Source organism: Scyliorhinus canicula, chromosome 6, assembly GCF_902713615.1.
Source record: "Scyliorhinus canicula chromosome 6, sScyCan1.1, whole genome shotgun sequence".
NCBI lineage: Eukaryota > Metazoa > Chordata > Chondrichthyes > Carcharhiniformes > Scyliorhinidae > Scyliorhinus > Scyliorhinus canicula.
In genome coordinates this window covers 169403038-169424760 of record NC_052151.1, presented here as the reverse complement: position 1 = coordinate 169424760, position 21723 = coordinate 169403038, and the positions used below count along the sequence as shown (strand labels likewise).

Genomic DNA, 21723 nt, shown 5'->3' with positions numbered 1-21723 from the left:
AGAAACAAGCAGTTTGCAGAATCCCCTGTATTCTAGCTGCTACAGAAACCAGACAGAATTGTAACTAACGAGCTGCGCATATTAAGTGAGCGATTCACGGTGATTCCCAGGCACTTTGGACACAACAGTTAACTGCAATCGCTACATTCTATAGAAGGTCAGACATCCCAGCGCCAGTGGAGTCTGAGACAAAGGACACCAATAAGGTGGAAGGAACCACCCGGTGATCGAGGAACAGCCCCGTTATTGGGGAAATTCAAATCAATCGAGTGGGAAGAGACCCAATCAATTGCAGGTTTAGAGAGGGTCCGTCCAGAAGGACGCGAAGCCCCTGGGACCTATAAAAGTCAGGTCCCAGGACTGATTCTTTCTTCTTGACCAGCCGGCCCTCCCAGCAGAACACCTTTGCAGCAGAAGACCTTGAGAAGGAGAGGCCTGGTCAGCAGCCGCCATCAAGTAAGTGTCATACAACGCACACTACGAGAGTAGACACTCCTGACCCCTTTAGTCCACACCAACTGGAAGCCTGCGGATCCAGGACAAAGCAAGAGGCCATTGTTCCCTGATCCGGCAGTTCCCTTATCCAGATAAGTATTGGCCTATTAGTGGTAGGAATAGCCTAGTCTTTTAGTTTTATATGCATAAGTAGTAGATATCTGTATTATAATAAACGTGTCTTGTTTGAACTTACTAACTGGTGTATGAGTTATTGGTCTGAACTTGAACTTGAACCTTGTGGCGGTATCATAAGGATACCTGGTGACTCACGAGCTAAGGATTAAAACAGAGCCAAATTGAGTGTAAAGCACACTCACCCAGAACGAGCAACACCACCCAACCGTACCATATTCCCAGGTCTCAGCTCTCCATCCGCACTGGTCACTTTGAAGGTGTTTGTTTTTCATTCCACACGCCGATGGGGCAACCACAGCAATGGCTGTCATTTCGGGTAAGCCATGGCCCACTTCCATGTTGTCTCCATTCCCCGTCCCATCAGGGTTCATTAAGACTCTGATGCGCTTACATACGAACATTTGACTTGTGAACAGAAGTAGATCACTCGACCCCCGATAACCTTTCACCATCTTGTTAATTCACGATCTGTCCTGCTCTGACTAAGAAATATGCAAAGACCCTGCTTCTTCCGTCTTTTGAGGGTGTGAGTTCCAAAGACGCAAACAACTCTTTGTTCCCATTTAGTTCAATTGTGCCCAATGATGCACATTCCAAGGAGTTCCCCATGACAGACTAAGTGGCAGACTAACCATCTTTAACTCAACAAATAAGCTGACTTTAAGGAATTGAATTTGCAAAATAATAATTAAGATTCCAATGCCATGAAATTCCCACCTCCTGGTGAGTTGGCGACCAAGGTGGGAATGTGGCCCTCATGGTACTGCCTCGTGATTACGACCTCAAACAGAAAAAGCTAGCCCTATAAATATGCGGAAATGGCTGAGATATGAGAGTTTGTATGCAAGTAAGCATATCGTAGCCAAGAGATCCATCTCCATTCATAATGCTGTATGTTATCTTCAGCCTTGCCTCAATTTCTAAAATTGTACCACTAAATCCTAAATCAGTTCTTCAGCTTTTGTGGCATACTTGAACTTATGGTATACACAGACCAAACCGCCTTCCACTTGTATTGGGGTATGTGATAAGACACATAACAACAACTATGTTATGACCTACCCAGTGGTATTCTCCAGATGTGCGAAAGGTTGGAAAGAACATTCCCAGTGGCGTCCCCTTTCTGTGCAATGTATTTATTATGACATGCTCCATGGGGCAGATGGTCTTACTTGCTCTGTGCATAGGCACTGGAGAAATCCAACAGAACAGTCTTGCTAATTGAAATTAACAGTGTGTAGCATGCTGAACGAGTTCCTTTTGTTTGAAAGAGGGAGGGAATACAAACATATACGCATGTGTAAGTGATGAAACTCTTGAGGAAAATGTTGATATTGGCCACCTTTGTGCTCATGCACCCACAGGGATTCTGATTGTATTTTATTTTCAAAGAATTGACTCAAGTGCCTATGGCATCCCCTGGATTCAGAAATGTATCAAACAGACATGCAGTGCAGTGCCTCTCCAGAGACTGATTTTGTGTTGTTTTCAAAAGTGCTTCACGCTACTAAATAAATATGAAAGAATACAGCAAGACTGTAGAATGGTATTATTTGTAAGCAATTGTTTCAAGGCAGCTTTGTTCTGCATCTTTCAATATTATAACTAGCCTGGCAGATATTGATGCTGAGGTTGTCTGAAATGTTAAGTACTCCACTTGCCGATATTGATGTTCTTTAATGGGCAGCACGGTGGCGCAGTGGGTTAGCCCTGCTGCCGCACGGCGCAGAGGTCCCAGGTTCGATCGCGGCCCTGGGTCACCGTCCGTGTGGAGTTTGTACATTCTTCCCGTATCAGCGTGTGTTTCACCCCCACAACTCAAATATGTGCAGGCTAGGTGGATTGGCCATGCTAAATTGCCCCTTAATTGGAAAAATGAATTGGGCACTCTAAATTTTTTATCTTTTTTAAATGGTCTTCTTTAACCTAATGAGAATAAAAAGGTGCAGTGGTTAAGCAAATAATTCACAGATAAATGGGGGCAACTGGGAATGTGAGAGATTGTATGTTATTTGCAGTGGAAAGAAGTTAGTAGAGATAGTTATGAACTGAGCTAAATGTTGATGCACTAACAAAATCCACTTTAAACCACTGAACAGGATGACAGTGCAACATGTTACGTTCTAGTCGGTGTATCCTTTTGTGTTTTTGCTATTATAATACTACATATTTACTGATAAGAGTGACTACATTTCAAAAGTACTTAAAGCATTTAGACATGTCCGGTGTTAAGTGCTATTTCAGCACGTGTCATTTTTCATAATAACTCTTTTACAGCTGTAATGTTTTGCAATGACTTAACTATCACTGATTTCATTTGACATCAGGCTTCGAATAAAACCACGAATAAAGCAAATTGGAACCCAAAATCCTACCGAGTAAACATTAATTCAACCCATCCTTCTCAAGCACCCAGATAACCTTGCTGCACCCAACAGTTTGGGAACCTCTGTAATAAGACTCCTGAAGATGATCACGGTCCAGTCATCTAAAGAATTTGGAGCAAAACAGCTGACCATTCTCTTCCTTTTCTCAATGTGTTCCAGCCAAATGAACTGAGGTGTCAAAGCAGTTTTACTCTCAGTGATATCTTATCCTAACTGCATCCTCTGCTGTGTGTTTGGTGTAATTCTCATTAACACCGATTGACCTGTTTGCTTCTTAACTTAACCCCTTCAGAAAATAGACAAAAAAGTCAAACAAACAAGTTCACCCAATTAGAAAATACTGCCAGCGCCAGCAACAAAGATAGGTTTCCTATAGAGCTGAAGTAACAATGTTGTAGTAAAAGCAAAATCCACATATTCAGGAAACATAAGAAACACAACAAGAGCATCATATGCAATGGGATATATGCTTGTCTTCACAGCTTGGGCAGTAATTCAGCAGAGACGACCATTTTCCTTTGAAGGAATGCACGTTATTTTCATTCCCCTGATTACAATAGACTTATAATCAGGGAGTTTGTACATAAAATGTGAAATTAGCATCAAGGCAATAACATAAAAAATGTAAACCTTTATATCCCACACCACCGTGCATTTCATAAAAAAAACTTTTCCATCCCTTCACAGGTTCCAAAATAATTACGACTTCAAATGACCTCGAAAGTTCTTCTTCCACTTTAGGTCGAATAGCATAGGATATGGTACATGCTTTTAAACACTTAGGCACGCTGTCTGCCTATCTTGAGTTTCACTTTGATCTCAGTGATCTATCCAAATGGCTCCTTGAATACATTTGCATACTTTCTCCCAATTGTTGAAGATCATTTGTAGAATCACCAAGTTGGTTCACAAAAGGTCCAGTTTAGCTTAAATCTTCCTTAACCAAGATCTCCCAAACAATGCTGGGACGTTTCCGTCAAAAATAAGGGTTGAAATTCTCAGAGTCTCCGCGCCACAATCATGCTTGGCGAGGGGGCGGAGAATGGGCATCAGACACGCGGCGCCGGTCAGGGGCCATTGAAAGAGGCCCCCCGCAGCGATTCTCCGCCGACAACTGGCCGAGTTCCCGCCAGCGTGGTTCACTCATGGTTCCACCCGGCGGGAGCTCGGAGTTGCCGTCCTGGTGATCCGTCACCAGGAGGGGGCTTCCAGGATGGCCAGGCTCATGATCGGGGCTCACCGATCGTCAGGCCTGCATGATCAGGGGCGGGGGCCTATATTGTTGGGGCTGGCCCGTGGTGTGGGTCCTCCATGTTGCGCGGGGCCGCCACCACAGGCGACCGTCACGCACATGCCAGAAGTGCAGGGCCCCGTATCGGCAGCCGGATATGCGAGGAGCACTCCGGGGCCCTGCTGTAACCCCTGCAAAATTGAGAATCAGTCTGGATTTTCTCCAGGAAAGCCCAGAGTGATTCGTGCCCGTTTTCTCACGGGTGTAGGTGCATAGCTCCATTATCAGAGAATTCCGCCTTTGAAAAGTCAATTCCACTTTCACTCGTTAACTTCCACAGCCACCTTGATGAAGCCCTTTAGCGGCGTGACCTTATCAGTATATGTCCTCAAGACCACATCAAATGGTTGCAATGGCAGATACCTCAATTTCTGATGGTGTATCAATTCTGGAATAAGTGATACTGCATCGCCCGTAATCACTTACATCTGAATAGTATTCCCATTCAATCATTGTTGGCCTTCTTGTACTGCTAGAAATCCGTGCTTAAGTTCCTTAAGATTACTTGACCCTTGGTACTCTTCAGTTTGATCACTTAACTGATAAACTCACCCTGTCGACTTTGCAGTATTTTTCTTGGTACACTTCTTTTGTGCTGAAGTTGCTGTGACCATTATGCCTTGGCAATGTGACCAACTTTACCGCAATTTGTGCATTTTTTCTCCTTCTCGAACAATCTCCAGCTGTATGTCCCACTTGGTTACAGCGATAACATGATAAGTTCTTGCTGGACCTGCTTCTCACAGACTCCATCTAATGGACTTTAGCTCGAACTCCAATCAGCAAAGCTTCTCTCGCAGCAAGTGATTTCTATAGCAGATTTTAGGGTTAATGCACCTTCGGTTAATAATTTCCTTTGGATGGCTTCATTCGTGAGGCCACAAGCTAATTGGTCACCAAGTGTATCATCCAAAGTCTGGCCAAATTCACAGACTTTGATAGCTTTTGCGGTGATGTCACAAATAAATGTTTTCCCCTTTCTCCTGTGCACAACGGTTAAAGCAGAATCTTTCACCTATAAATAGTGATTGGGGAGATCAGTGAACTTGCAAGACAGAAATTAACTCATCATATGGCTTGTCTCCAGGTTTAACTTCTGGAGGAACATGAATGTTTTCCTCCCAACTTAGCAATAACATGACGCAGTTGCAGGTCTGCTGGTGTTTGATTGGCTTTAAAGATCAACTGAAACCTCCTTGTTTTGCCGTGGATGGTTTTTACCCCTCTTCCCATCTTTCTTCCTCACTCGGATATATTTTAGTTGAGAGGAATTGAGTATCTCCTTAAACAACTGCCACTGCTCATCAGCTGTCCTACCTGTTCACCTTCCTGCCCAATCTCTATGGGCCAAATCTGACCTCAAGCCTATGGAATTTCCTTTGTTCAATTCCAGAACACTAGTGTGGGACTCGACTTTCTTACCCCCAAACTGAATCTTGAATTCCACCGTACTATGGTTACTACTCCCTCATGGATCCTTAAATATGAAGTCATTAATTAACCCCTCCTCATTACAAAATACCAAATCAAAAGTAGTCTCCTCCCAGGTTGGTTCCCCAACATACTGTTCCAGTAAACAGTCTCTAATGCATTCAATGAATTCTGCCTTGAGGCTATCCTTTCCAATTTGATTCCTCCAGTCTTTGTGTATATTAACGTCACCCATTATTATTGCCATACCTTTCTTGCAAGCCCCAGAATTTCCTAGTTCTTGGTTTATACTGCGCTAGTGGCTGTCACAATCAACTGGATGATTCGTCGACTCCCCATTACAAACTGTACGGTGTCCAAGGATATACTTGAGAGTTGTTTCATTTGCCACAACAATGATTTCATCTTGGAAGTCGATGATATTTCTCCCGACCTCACTCCCAATGGATTGGACCTGGATCTCCATCGATGACTCCTTCTTCTGGCTCACAGAAACATAATTGTTTTTCTCCCTTTTTTTAACTGTCCAGGTCTGATCACCAGTTTCTCTTTTGTAATGTTCTTTGTGGTAGAGAAAGAATCAGAGGTGGCCCATGTCGAATTTGTATAACATAGTGCAAGGGGTTTATTTACAAGATGTCACTCAAACAGGACACAGTGGTGAACTTCACAAAAACCCGCAAAATGTTCCGATGGTGGCATTGCACAACATGTGACATTACACCAGTCAATGGTGAGACTCTGATACATAAGATACACAAACACAATATTTCATTGCTTTGAACAATTGTTCTTGTAGGATTCAAAGTCAGCGCAATTTCGAAAATCATCTTTTTGGATCCACTACATAATTACAGTTCCAACAGTAAATTTAACCAAAGTATTTTGGCCATTTTAGAATTTCTGCCACAGAATAGGGCCCAGTAATAGATGTTGCACACAAGATGGGCAGGCAAGGACTGTGATCATGAATCCTAACACAAATGTTAAAATTCAATTGCCTCTCAGTCAATTGTTTTGAAGTCAGATAACTGGCTGATCCCCCCCATTAAAATACGCTATAGCTAAAATTGGATTGCAATTTGACGAGTGGTGTCAAAAGACATTCTTGGATTAATGTTGATAGAAATTTGTGTCTATAGTTAACAGTTTCCTGACTGTTCCTTCAGACACAGAGACGTTTGGAGCATAAAACATTGAGATGGCTCCTAACTAATAGTATATTTTGAAGCTCGGAAGGCTTTTCTAGCTTATTATCAAAATTAACTGAGTAAAAAATGTGACATAATCTTGGGAGCAGCTCATTATGAATCTACTAAATTTGTTTAAAAGGAAATATTAAAGATTAAAAATGAAAAACATTTGAAGCCAGTTAGCTACCACAGGCTTCTATTTTGTTGATCCAAAAAAAAAGGATAAGGATCCGACAGGGAGTGGGTCTTACAGGCCAATTTTGTTACTGAACATGGAGGTGAAAGTGTTGTCCAAGCTGTTGGAGAGGTGATTGGAGGGGTGTGTGCCAGGTGAGGTCTCGAAGGAACAGACGGGGATCATGAAGGGGCAGCAGTTGTTTAGTAATATCAGGAGATTACTGAATGTGATTATGACCCCGTCATGGGGGATAGTGCCAGATGTGATCATATCAATGGTCGCAGAGAAGGCCTTTAACCGGGTGGAGTGGTGGAACTTGTTCTCGATCCTTTAGAGGTTTGGGTTGGGGTCAAAGTTTGTTGCTTGTGTACGGCTATTGTACATGTCCTCCATGGCAGATGTGAAAATGAATGAGACAAATTTGGGATATTTAAGGCTGGATAGAAGGCAAGGCAGGGATGCCTGTTGTCACCATTGTTCTTCGTGTTGGCAATTGAGCCCTTGGCAATTGCACTCCGAGCTTCGAATGAGGGATTGTGAGGAAGGGTAGAGAGCACAGGGTGACTTTATATGCTGATGATTTATTGTTGTATGCAGCAAATCAATTGGAAAGTATGGGGAGAATTATGGACATGTTGAGAAAATTTGGGGCATTTTCTGTCAACATGTCAACAAAACCATTTTGAAAAAGAATGTTTAAACAAATTTTTAAAGGGTGATGCACTTTTTCAAAAATGTGAATTTTGTATATCTGAATTGAGGCATTTGTTGCTAATGCAATGACCAGAAAATTTCTGGAATATACATATTGATGTGAATGTCATGTTAATTGACCTACATCTAGAAGCAATACAAAGTATAAAATCTACTGATTTACTGCAATATTTACAGCAGACAAAAAATGGAATGACCAATGTTCAGCAAGCTATTGAAATCAATGAAGAAAGTATTAACAATAGATGCAAAATGACTTGATACAGGAAAGGTGCCACCAGAACATATTTCAACGGGAGAAAAACAGTTGGTAAATGAAATGGTCTTATATCCAAGAGAGAATGAATAGTAAAACCAATAATAACAACTTTAATTAATTTGATGCCCTTAATGTAGCAAAACACCCTAAGACACTTCAAAGCAGCATTACCAAACAAAATTCAATACCGAGGCACATAAGGAGATAAAGATAGAGGGCAGGTTAATAGCACATTGGTCAAGACGCAGTTTTAAGGAGCATCTTAAAGGAGGATAGAGTGGCAGAGAATTGGAAGGTTGCGAGAGAATTCCTGAACCGAGGGCACCCAATGGCAAAGGAAATAAAATTGTGGATGCTGAAGAGACGTGGAGAAGGGATTTGCAAACAAGGAGATCAGAATGATGCAATTGAGACAGAGCATACAGAGGAACCAAGTCAATGAGCACAAGGGCGATAGCCAAACCAGTCTTGGTGCAAGTTGGGAGATGGACAGCAGAGGTCTGAATGACCTCAAGGTTACAAAGGACAGAACATTGGCATCAAGTCAGGAGTGCATTGAAACAGTCTGGTAATAAAAGCATTGCCAAGTGTTTCAGCAGCCAATAAGCTAAGGCAGAACAAGGTCAACAATGTTACAGAGGTGGAAATAGGCAGTCTTGGTGATGCATAAGAGAAGAAATTGACTTTTAGACGACATTGGAATCCAGGATTGCATATGGAGAACTAGAGTTATAATTTACCAGCCTCTGTTGGGCAAAGGCACATTGGTGCACATATCTCGATGTGATGTGTGTCAACTGTTTCAAACCAAACAGCAAAGTGACTGTTTATTAATCACCAAATATTAAGAAGGCTCATGGAGGGTGTGATCAATTTGAAATAGATGGAAAAAACACTCATATGTTCAGTCAATTATGATGACAGACTGCGTATTAGAAAAAGCAAAAGTCAACGCTAAAATCAAAGCTCATTTTTCACACAAGTTAAGATACATCAGACAATAGAGTACCAATTAACCCAAGAAGACGGCAACAATTTGTTTGACATTAGGAGGTCACATATGCCGCCAGCCCATTGAGGTACCAGCAATCAAATGGAAAAACAGACAATATTGTTAAAATCGCAAGGACACTTCTCAAAAAGTCATGAGTCCTAGGCACATCATTAAGCCACTCCTCTGGAATCTGCAATGCACTAAATCCATCCAAGGACAATTTGGCAGGAAAGCCAAGAGTTTGAAGAGATTCCTCCCAACAGCAAAGCAATTTTTGAAAATCAGGTTTGCAAGTGATGCAAAATTCGACAAAAGTGACGCAAGTCCCGATACACGGAAAAGCAGGGTCGATTTCAACTCTCAATGATAGCAGAAAACGGATGGTAGTGGATCAGGTGCCCAATTTATAACTGCCCAGTTTACTTCTCCAATTAAGTCAAAGGGGAAGAAAATCAGTGGGGTGAAGAACAGGCCAGCAATTAATTACTGCCCATTTTCAACCCCACTGAAAGTTAAAATTGTTCCAGTGGTGACACAAGTTGGGTTATCCAGCAACAGAGCAAAACAGAAGGAGAAGTCAGTGAGCAGCAAAATATTGAGCCAACACATCATTGGACCGAAATTTACAAATAACGAGCCTGCTGCCGGAAAAAAACAAGAAGGTTGGTAGTACAAAGCCTATGCATCAATATTCTTATTTATCAATAACTTAGGAGTGTTGTGTTTGTGTGATGATCATTGTAATGATGCACACAGAACATCTAGTTGTTTAAATAGAAAGATAATTTATTAACAAACATGTGGAAAGATAACTAAAGAAGTATAATACAGATGATGGCTACTAAATGAATTCAGTCAATCTTCCTGGAGCTACTCTAAGTACGACTATTCTCTTGTACATCTTATACCAACTGGCGGGTGTCTTGAGTCATGTGTTAGATCTCTATCGCCACCAGCTGGTTGGAGGTTGCATTGCTAACTATATATAGAACTGTGCACAGGCATATCACCACAAGGGGAATTATTAATTCTGGAACTGTTGAACTCTTCTGCTGACTGTATTCTAAATTGCGCCAAGTCCTGGTCACCCATCAACCATGTGTTTAATGACCCACACAAGCTTGATTTTGAAATTCTCAACCATGTTTTCAAATCTGTGGTCTCAGCCATCCCTATCTCTGTATCGCCTCCAGTCCTACAATCTTCCAAGGTATATCTGTTCTTCCAATTTTGGCCTGTTGCTGGACATATTCTGCTTTTATCAGTCCACCATTAGTGTGTGTGCTCCTTTATAAAGCTTTCTGCCTTTTGACCCCTCTCCCTCTCTTCAAGGTACTGCTTAACACCTATCTCTTCGACCAAGCTTTTGCTCATTTGTCTTAATAACATGTCTCAATATCAAATTTTGACTGTTAAAATTCCTTAAGGAACTTCTGGATGTTTTACTATTTTCAAAGGTGTTTTCTAAATGCAAGTTGTTGATGTTACAAATACAACAATGTGGATGTGGTTTTGAAAAGACTCTCTCGCAGAAATATATTAAACAGCATGACTGTCACTCTATTTACATTACAGCAAGAAATGCCACTTTAATACTTAACAGGTATGTGGGGATGCGGCAGGGAGGTGCATAGGGGCACTGGGGGAAATATTTCCCCTGTACAACTTTTACAATTTTGTTACATCGAGCCCACGGATTAAAGCATGCAATCATGGTGTACAACAACACAACACATCTATCAAGTAGTAAATATTTAGCACCAACCTCTGAACAGGACAACAAAATACAAATCTTGCTTTAAATAGTCCATTCACTTACTTGTATATGTAAGCTCAAATCCATGGTCAGTTCCAGTTCCATTTGTATTAAACTCGAGCCATAGATGGTTTGATGTGCTATTTAAGATAACTCCCTGCAATTCTGATTCAGTAAAAGCCCCAAGGTGCCGAAAGGTGTTATCTCTTCCATCATACACCTAAAATGAGAGCACGCAAGAGGTTTTTAGAAGCCCCTTAATCACCTCATAATGTCTTTAAACATATCAATTTATGGTCAAATTAGTGGTTGATGCTGGTCAATCTTGTTACAATGATGGGAATTGTGATTTAGTGATATCAACCTCTAATTTCATCAGTTACTCAAACATATACTGAACTGTTTAAAACAACCCTTTAAAGACCAAAAACAAAGACCCTGACCAAACATAGCTACTTCAAGTCACCTGATGTCTGGTATTGTAAATTGACCAATGCTCTCTGCTCCTGTAAATCAACCAGTTTTCTGGATAGCTCCTATATCAGAGGTGCCCACAAGTTGATTGCGGTTGACCGGTTCATTGGGAACTAGCTTTCAGTCAACTGCGTATTTTCTACACACCGCGCAAATTATCCCAAGGTGCTTCACATCAGTGCAATCAGGCAAAAATGAATACCAAACCAAAGGAGGCAATATCAGGAGCTGTGCTGATTTAACGGGTTTCATCCAGGGTAGTGGTAAGACATATACAATTGACCTTTGTTTATTGAGTTCCCAGGTGGGAGTCGGGTTGAAAAAGAGAGAGAGCGAAAGACAGATTGAAATAGAAGATTAGCCCTGGAGGTTTGTCTATGCTGATAATTTAGCACTGCTGGGGCAGCTATCAAAGCTAGTGGTAGGAAATAAGATGCTCACAAGCAACCAGCGTGATATTCTGGAATGCTACTTCCATACCTGGCATGTCAGCAGCGAAGATGGTTGTGTCAGTGTCCCATTTGCACAAAATAAGAAAATAAAAACCTCAAGCTGCCTCAGTTGGCAGAAAGCCAAGGGCAGAAATTAAGCCAAAGATGTGTGACCAGCAGTTAATATTAAAAGGATACATCTAAAATTGTAAAGATCTCTAGCTTTCTGCCCTAAGGTCTATATGCAATTCTAGGTGTGGCAGTGCCTTATCAGTCTTGCTTAAGCTGCCTCTGGTAATCAAGAGTTGAGCACCAAAGAGCAGGACAAAAATATTTAAGAGGCTATGATCTGCAGTGAATTTGATGTGACCAGCCCAGTTTGCAGAGAAACAAGAGGAAGGAAGTGTGTAACTATAACAAATCTATTGGTAAATCTAGCAAACAAACGAAAAGAAAATGCAACAGATCAATTCCCATTAAGCTAACTTAATAAGAATTTGATCAACATCTCGCCGTGTTTGACTATGAGTGAAATATTGGTTTTATCACATTGAAATTGTCTGCACCTCATTTCAGATGTCCAGTACTACATCTATAATGACAGCAATAATATTTTTTTCCAAACAATAACTGATGGTTTAAATACAGCTGGAAGTGCTGGACTGAATGTGATCAAATGTAGCAATGGAAACTAGGACATTTATTCTTGGGCAGTTTGACATACAGTAAAGTTTATGCCATTGTTCTTTGTTATCATATGGTTAACTTAAAGTAATCCTTTGTTCACAAACAATCTTCCGCAATACAATAGACAATACAAGCTGCACCAAAAAAAAGCTACTTTGTTCACAGATGACAAGACCTGTCCTTCTGATAAAATATCAGAGAGGTCCTTCCACCCTTCGTTCTATGCCCTGACATCACCTCCTTCAGGAAAGGATAAGAAAAGAGTAAAGAAAATGAAAAAAAACCAAAATTCAGGATATTCTCAGGACCTGAAAGATGGAGATGCAATTTCTTTTTCAGTTTTTTTTATAAAGTTAGAATTCATTTTTTCCAATTAAGGGACAATTTAGCGTGGCCAAACCACCTAACCTGCACATCTTTTTGGGTTGTGGAGGCGAAATCCATGCAAACACGGGGAGAATGTGCAAACTCCACACGGACAGTGACCCAGAGCCGGGATTGAACCTGCGATTTCGGCATTGTGAGACAAAAGGGCTAACCCACTGCGCCACCGTGCTGCCCTTCTTTTTCAGTTTTTACGCAAGTCTGGAGAGTGAATATTAGCAAGTTTTCTAACCAAAGAAAAAAGTGTGAGCGAACCTCTGTGTACCATGGCTTCAGGCTTGCTCTCTCAAATCTGTGGACCTCAGCTGCCACCTTGGCCAAGATCAGCCAACTCATTAGAGGTCAATAACTAAACTTGAAAACTTTCTAGCTCTGGTTCATCTACCGCTTTTTTGGCAGAACTTCGATCGCTCATATTTCAAAGAGAAATTAAACCTATTATAAATTCAATCATCCAAAGCAAGTGTGAAAATCAATGAAGCATCATCTGAAACACATTCTTCACTCAATATGTGGTTAAAATCGGTTCATGTATGATCCACTTTTATAATTCTAATCTCAACATTTATACGGGAGTGACATTCTGCAATAAGAGTGATACGATTGATTAGACTTTTTTGAGGAAAAATAAACATAAAGAAGCTTTGTGTGCTGAAGCCTCTGTTACCTTGACAACATCACCCTGTTGAAGTTTAAACATCCTGGCTCTAAGGCAGATTCCCTTCCCTGGCTGAGTCTCAATTCTATAGATGCATTCATGATTGTTCTCGTAGTTGGCTGGGTAATTTGGTGACAACAGTGTGCCTTCCGTCGCTGTTACTGAGGCTCCACATTCAGCTGAGTCACAAATAGAAAGTGCAAGGAATTAAAACATCTTTTGATATAAATACAGGGGGGAGGGGGAAAGGCACAATTGACAACTCAATTATATAATACCACTTAAAATTGCTGCCGGACGCATATTAGGCCTACAGTATTCCCATGGAGAGACATCACCATCCACAGTAAGTGCCTATTACCTGACACAAGACTCACCTAAAATCTATGACTCAAACTGGAAATTGTGATTTGTTTGTCTGTTGTAAGCACCATTAACGATAGTATTTAAAACTCACGGAAGTAAATCATTAATGCAGCAGATTAGCTGTAAGATTAGCTGTGGGTAATGATGCAGCAAAGAAGACAATTTTGGAATCGTAATAATATCATATGAACTTTTAAGCAACTATTAAACATAGTTTAAGAGATTCATTATCAGCGTGCCTAAATATAAAGATAGGCGTGTGCAGCATCAACCGCTGCTCACGCAATGCTGCCCAATTCATTGTCAGCAAAGGTAAAAATGCTGTATTACTACTGTATTTACTTTGGAGTATGTGAGCAAAGTCCATCAGTTTGAATTTTCTTGCAGTCTCTCGGAGTTGTGGAACTACAAGAAATTGGAACCTGTGCTGGATGAATAATATCTACCTAGCCTGTGGACATTGTATGCTATAATAGGTGTGGGTGCATTCACTTTAGAATTGCTGTTGAGTATGTAAAACACTGAGTGGGCTATTGAAAAGGTGTAGTACATGTGTTGTAGACATGGCAACTGCACACAATGTACTTGTATTTTCAAAAGCACATCGATGTTATCATTCTGCCAGCACTGCTCTACAGCTTTGCACAAACTTAAAAGCTCCATCTGGATTTTATTTCTTTTTCACAGTTTGCTGACTATTCCAATTTAAACTATCCAATAACATTTTCATACAATTCTCCTGGTTCCTGGTAAACACACTGGTTACAGCCAAGAATGTGGGTGTTCAGCCAGCTCCCTAGCCTTTGCCAATACTATGTTGAGCCAGCTAGCATGTGGTATGCGTGCAGAATGGAGACAAATTTCCGTTCCAATTTTTCTCTCCCTGGCTGTGGAGAAGAGCCACACATCTGCTTGATGGTTTCTCAGTGCAGAACTGGGTGATCAAAGTCACCACACTGTGGCACTAGCGTGCTACATCACCTTAGTTTATAAGTAGTTACTGTCGTGTTATGTACTCTGGGATAACACAGGCTGCAACTGGATGCAGCTTTAATCAAAAGGTACTCCAGACCTTGAAGTTAGTTCAATCTGATTTATTGAACCAGTAGCTCAGTTAGCACAGTTCTCTATGAGTTCGACTCTCTGCTAACCTAAGTGTGGTTACTCTGTCTGACTGACCCAGACTAGCTCTTAGCCACATGCTGGAGATGTGATACTGTACATACACCCTGACTCACTCTGTAGGTGTTCATCAGTGGAAAGAGGCGGAGTGTGAGTGCCTCATGCCTTTTATAGTGAGATAACACCCCTGAGTTTCCTGCCTGCTCATTGGTCATGTCCTGTTCTATGTGTTCATTAGCTGCCTGTCTGTGCATCTGAATATCATTATCTGCACGTCTGCATATCATGACATCTCCCCTTTTTTATGGTTTATTGGCACATGGGAACGTACTTACATGTGGTGGCATATATTAACATATTTACAAGCGGTAGCATATGTGAAAGTATTTACATGTGAAGACAGCTGTCTAATGTGAGAAAACAGAACATAGCAAACAAAACAAATGTTCATCAGTCCAGTCTCTGGGGCTTGCGTCTGATCCTTATCGACCGCCGGAGAGGTGGTGGTGGGGACGACAGCGCCTTGGAAGCCTGACTGGGGGCCTTGTAGTTCGAGGTATCAGGAGGTGGCAAAACAATGGACGGAAACGGAGAAGAAAGCGGTTGCAGGCAGGCAACTTTGCGCAGTGCCCGTCTGTTTTGTCACACAACAGAACCATCAGCCATACGTATAGCATACGAGCGGGGTGCAGCCTGTCGAACAATGACAGCTGGAACAGACCAGCCACCATCCGGTATCTTGATCCTGACAGGGGATAACAAATCAGTGGCATGAGCATCATAGCCCTGCTTTTGCTGGTTTCAGAGGTGCTGCACCTTCTGCAGCACCGGGAGGTGATCCAGGTAGGGCAAGTGCATGGCTGGAGTGTCGTCCGCAGGTCCCTGTTCATCAGGAGTTGAGCCGGCAACATGCCAGTGGTCAGTGGGGTCGTCCTGTACACATGCAGCACAAGGTAGATATCAGAAGCAGAATCTGCGGCCTTGCAGATGAGCGGTTTCACAATGTGCGCCGCTTTTTCAACCTTCCCATTGGACTGCGGATAGTGTGGGCTGGAAGTGACATGTTTGAAATGGTATGACTTGACCACTCGTGGGTGTTGAAGCACGGGCAACTGTCACTCATGACAGTGAGTGGGATATTCAGACTATGCCTGAAGAATGTCTCCTTACAGGCCTTGATGCCGGTGCGAGATGTGAGGTCTGAGAGCTTTACGACTTCAGGGTAATTGGAGAAATAGTCAATAATCAACACGTAGTCACGACCATTCACACGAAAGAGGTCGATGCCAACCTTGGACCACGGGGAGGTCTTGATTTCATGCTGCTGGAGCGTTTCCTTGCTCTGCGCTGGCTGGAAGTGTTGACAGGTCGCACAGTTGAGGACCATGTTCAAGATGTCCTGGCCAATACCGGGCCAGTAGACAGCCTACCTGGCTCTGCATCTGCACTTCGATGCCCAGGTGTCCCTCATGGATTTGGCGGAGCACCAAGCTCTGGAGACTGAGTGGAATGACAATCTGGTCCAGCTTAAGGAGGATACCATCAACCACCGTCAGGTCGTCCTTCACATTGAAGAATTGAGGGCACTGCCCTTTCTGCCAGCCATTAGCGAGGTGGTGCATGACAAGCTGCAAGAGGGGGTCTTTGGCTGTCTCCTCGCGGATACGAACCACCTTCTCATCAGAAGCTGGGAGGGTGCTAGCACACAGCTGCACCTGTGATTCAATCTGCCGGATGATTTCCAGCGGTTCACTAGGCAAGGTGATGGAGTGGGACAATGCATCAGCGATGATGAACTCCTTCCCAAGCGTGTAAGCTAAATCAAAGTCGTATCTTCTGAGTTTGAGGAGGAGGCGCTACAACCGAGGCGTCATGTCGTTCAAGTCCTTGTGGATAATGTGGACCAGAGGCCTATGATCCGTCTCAGGCCGTCGGCAGGCCGTAGACATAGTCGTGAAACTTGAGATTGCCATTGAGAATACCCAGGCATTCCTTCTCTATTTGCGCATACCTTGTTTCGGTGGGCGTCATGGCCCTCGATGCGTCGGCTACCGGTGTCCAGGATGAAGTATCATCGCGTTGAAGCAGCACCGCACCGATGCCATCCTGGCTTGCATCTGTCGAGATCTTCGTCTCCCTGTCTGGGTGGAAAAATGCCAAGACGGGTGCAGTCGTGAGCTTGGCTTTCAGCTCCAACCACTCTGCCTGATGGGCCGCCTTCCACTCAAAGGCAGTGAAATTTTTCACCAGGTTTTGTAGAGCCGTGGTGTGTGAGGCCAGGCTTGGGATGAACTTGCCCAGAAAATTAACCATGCCCAGGAAGCGCAACACTGCCTTCTTGTCTTCAGGGACCTTCATGGCTTTGATGGCCTTGACATTGTCTATGTCCGGCGCACGCCCTGCTGAGCGATCTGGTCACTTAGGAACTTGAGTGTCGACATGCCAAAGCAACATTTGGACCTGTTCAGCTTCAGGCCATTGTTATGGGCACAGCGGAATACCTGCTGGAGACAATCTAATTCACCCTCCGAGCGTCAGACGACAACTTCCACAGAACTTGGGAGCCATTCACCTGATTGTTCTGGGATTTGTTTGTGGCCAACAGACAAGGAGAAGAATAGCCAGGTAGCCAGGAACCAGGGGAAAGCAGCCAAAGCATGAGAGAGGGAGATAGAACAGGAGAGGGAGGTGGGGACAACTCATTCTAAGAGGAAGGAAAGGCGAACCATGGTGAGGTAGGGGAAGGAGGGAAGAGATAGGGAACAACAGAGGAGAGCCAGGGAGGCAGGGGGTGGGGGAGGGAGGCAGGGAAACGTTAACCAACCTGACATCCACAGGAACAGAGAAAAAGGAGAACACAGGCGGAGGACGGGAGGGCCGGATGAAGCGGCAGCACGCACGTGAAGACAACGGCAGCAAAATCCGACCGGGAGAAGCGATGGGCAACACTGGCACCAAACCCACTCGAGGATTGCCCTCTGGTAGTGTCTCGCCGGCACGAACGGATGCCTACTTACGTATAGATAGATATATCATATCCTGGGTAAATAACGGCAAAATATACTCTGTGCAAAAATCCAATAAAAAACATTAAAAAAAACATCGCCTGACTCTTGCAGGGCAGTGTTGCTTTAAGTGGGCATTGCCGCAGTTTGAGCACGTCATGATGTTGGCGTCCTAATGCTCCGTGCGTCGTCGCACATGCGCAGTGCGGGTGTCGGCCGCTTCGTTATCCCGTTTGTATCGCGCATGCGTGGGTCCCTGGAAAAACCACGCGAAATGGCCACTTTCATTGATGCTAAGGCCCTGCATCCTGGAGATGGCCTACACACTCTCTGCCTCGTGGGAGGCAACTTTCACATTTTCAGCCGATATGTACTGGGCATAGCGATTTTTGGCATGCTCATGCACTGTGCATGTTTCAATCGTGACTGGCAGGGTCATATGCTTGATTTTCAGTAGCTGCTCTCTCAGAGGATCAAAGCGAACTCCAAACACGGTTTGGTCTCTGACCATGGAGTCAGCAATATCACCAAAGTTGCAGGGCGGCGCTAGCAGGCGGAGGTTAGTTAAGAAGGAGTTGAAAGATTCATCTTTACCTTGTAGACACTGTTTGAATATGTCACGCTCAAAGATTTCATTGGTGTCCATTCCACAGTGACTGTCAAGCTTGTCCAGGATGGTCTGAAACGTTGTCTTCTCCTGGCCTTCTGTGAAGTGAAAAGAGTTGACGAGTTCGATGGCTTGATCACCCGCTGTTGAGAGGAGAAGCGTGATCTTCCTTGCATCAGACGCACCAGGAGGTCGGAAGCTTCAGATGGACAGCAGAAACTATTGCTTGAATGTCCGCCAGTTGGCACTGAGATTGCTGCAGGTCCTGAGCTGGTGAGGAGCCTGAATCTTCTCCATGGTGCCGGGATACATTTGCTGGTCGTCACGGAACGGACCGAGGTAAACCACCTAGATTAAGCAGTCTCCTGGTAGCATGTCGTATTATGTACTCTGAGATAACACAGGCTGCAACTGGATGCAGCTTTAACCAAAAGATACTCCAGACGTTGAAGTTAGTTCAATCTGATTGTTTGAACCAGCAGCACAGTTAGCAGAGTTCTCTATGAGCTCGACTCTCTGCTAACCTAAGTGTGGTTACTCTGTCTGACGGAACTAGACTAGCTCTTAGCCACGTGCTGGAGGTGTGATACTGTACATACACCCTGACCCACTCTGTAGATGTTCATCAGTGGAAAGAGGCGGAGTGTGAGTGCTTCATGCCTTTTATAGTGAGATATCACCCCTGAGTTTCCTGCCTGCTCATTGGTCATGTCCTGTTCTCTGTGTTCATTAGCTGCCTATCTGCATATCATTATCTTCATGTCTGCATATCATGACAGTTACAGATTTTGTGTGCTGCTTAGCAGTGTCCATGCAGTTCTTCAGGACTACGATGATGAAATACCATGGTCAGAAGAGAGAGTCGTCCGAAAGGTCCAGTACTTGGCGCTGAAGGAATTTAAGAACTCGCAGACGCGGCAGTCTGGTGATATCAATGGAAGCAGTGATGATAAAATGTACAGCAAATGTTTGAATGGTTCTCTCAGTAATGGTTCCTCAAATGGATCGACACTGTCACCTGAGGTGGTAGTTGAAAATGGGAAAGAGGATGAGTCTCACACATCACAGAAAGGCGATGGAAATGAAGCAAGCTCATCGGAAAATGAGGGTGGGCCAATAAGAAAGAGGCCAAGACTGCAAGAACAAAGGGAATTAGCCCAGTCACAGCCCAACTCCCCCAGCACAACCACAGTCAAGATGGTGGATCCAGTCTTGCCGCCACCTGAAACACAGAACATTGACGAAGATTTGAACTCTCGGTCAGAGGACATGAATCCAAATCCCAGTTTCAGCTGTCAAACTCAATTTGGACAGAGCAGGTCTTCTACTGCCTGTCAACTGAGCAACAGAAAGAAAGCAATGAATTCTCCAAGAAAGGCAGATCTTTGGACTCCTGGTGGACATTTGATGGGGCTGACTTTGGTGTGGCTCTCAGCACAGATCATTCCATTGTTAATGGAGCAGAAATGGGGCACATAACAGTACTAAGTTACAGCAGTGTGCAAGAGGAAATTAAGATAGGATAAAACATTAAATAATGACCTCCAAAGTTTATGCATATGGCCTCTGCCACTTTGGATGTTTGAGCATCACCTATTATTAAAACATGTATGCAAAGTTCTAGAGGTTGCAACATTCATCAACGTTCAAGTCCTCCAATACCTGGCTGCTGCTACATTTGGGAGAGGCCATTGAATAGAAAAACCTTTCCAACAAAGGAACCTAAAAAATAGTTGCATTTGGAAAAAAATATACTTAGAATAATTGGGGGATATATATGAGCGTGATGTTCCAATCCTAGACAGCATCTTGGAAAATAAATTCACATTCTGGCAGAAATGAAAAAAATAAATAGTAGTTTAGAGAACTACTTAATGGCCTGGTAATAAATTCATTACATATAGTGGCACTGCACCAGTTAGGAAGATCTCAGAGATCCCAGGCACATTCCTTACTGTGATCAGGTAGCCTATCTCAGGTGAGGTAATGGTGAAGTAAACAATCTGAATTCAGCCTCCCTCGGTTATTGGGAAGGGGGAAAGAGTCAGACATCTTTCTACAATGCTCCCTGCTGAAAAGGTATTGGTCTATCAGCTGACCAGCTGAACAGAGGACCAGGCTTGGCTGCATTCCTCTTCTCACCCTTCAAACTATTCCTCCAAACAAATTAATTTATTCTATATCTAGGTTTCCATAAAAGAATGGCGATTTGGGAAAAGTACTGTAAAATGCTCCTGGCCAGAGAGCACAAATGAATCTCTGGCTTCAGCAAAATCATGTAAACTATGTTGATATTTTATTGCTTTTTATAAATTCAATTTATGTTCAATTCTAAAAATGCATGTTTGGATTAATCTATACTAACCCCATATACATTTCCTATGGTGCACTGGAAATGGGAATGGCAACCTGGTGGTAATATTACTGGGTGGGTAATCCAGAGGCATGGGCTTTAATGATCTGGAGACACGAGTTCAAATCCCATCATGTCAGCTAGCAGAATTGAAATTCAAATAATTAATAAATCTGGAATGTAAAATTAGCCTCAATAATGGTTACCTTAAAGCTACCAGATTGTTGTTAAAAACTCATCTGCTTCACTCACACCCCTGAGGAGTAGAAAATGTGCCATCCTTACCCAGGCTATTTGTGTTTCCAGACTCCCAGCAATGTGGTTGACTCTTAACTGCCCTCTGAAATGGTCAGCAAGCCACTTAGCTATACCAAATCACGCAAGAAAAGTCAAAAAAGTAAGAAAGTTTGGACCACTCAACATCATTGCAGGCACTGGAAATGACAATGGCACACACTGCCCAGTCAATTTTGCAACATCCTCTTCATTAATATCTGCCGACCTGTCCCAAATTTGAGAGAGCTGCCCCACAGACTAGTTAATCAACATCTTACATAGTCACACTCTCCAAATCATATTTTACAGCCAAGAGAAGTCACTGGCAACTTCATCATATTTCCTGGGTATGTCCTGTCCCACTTGTAAAGAGCCCCTCCTATTTATTTCCTTTTGTTTTCTTTTATTATTTTTGGTCTGTGGATCCATTATCGGAATATTCCTTTGAGCAGAAGACTCAAGCTGAAGCAGCATGTTTGTCGGGACACTGTATTCCCAGGTTTTATGTTTGGGAGAGGAGACGC

The 21723-nt window shown here is 43.1% G+C and overlaps 1 protein-coding gene across 1 annotated transcript in view; it reads right to left on the bottom strand.

Moving 5' to 3' along the window:
* The window catches only part of LOC119967641 (CUB and sushi domain-containing protein 1-like), a 2889858-nt gene that overhangs the window by 600003 nt on the left and 2268132 nt on the right, over positions 1-21723 (bottom strand). The window contains exons 22-23 of the mRNA XM_038800434.1: positions 13480-13649; positions 10900-11056 (exon numbers count right to left, since the gene is read on the bottom strand). Coding sequence (XP_038656362.1) covers positions 10900-11056; positions 13480-13649 — 327 coding nt within the window. The remainder of the gene's footprint in view (positions 1-10899; positions 11057-13479; positions 13650-21723) is intronic.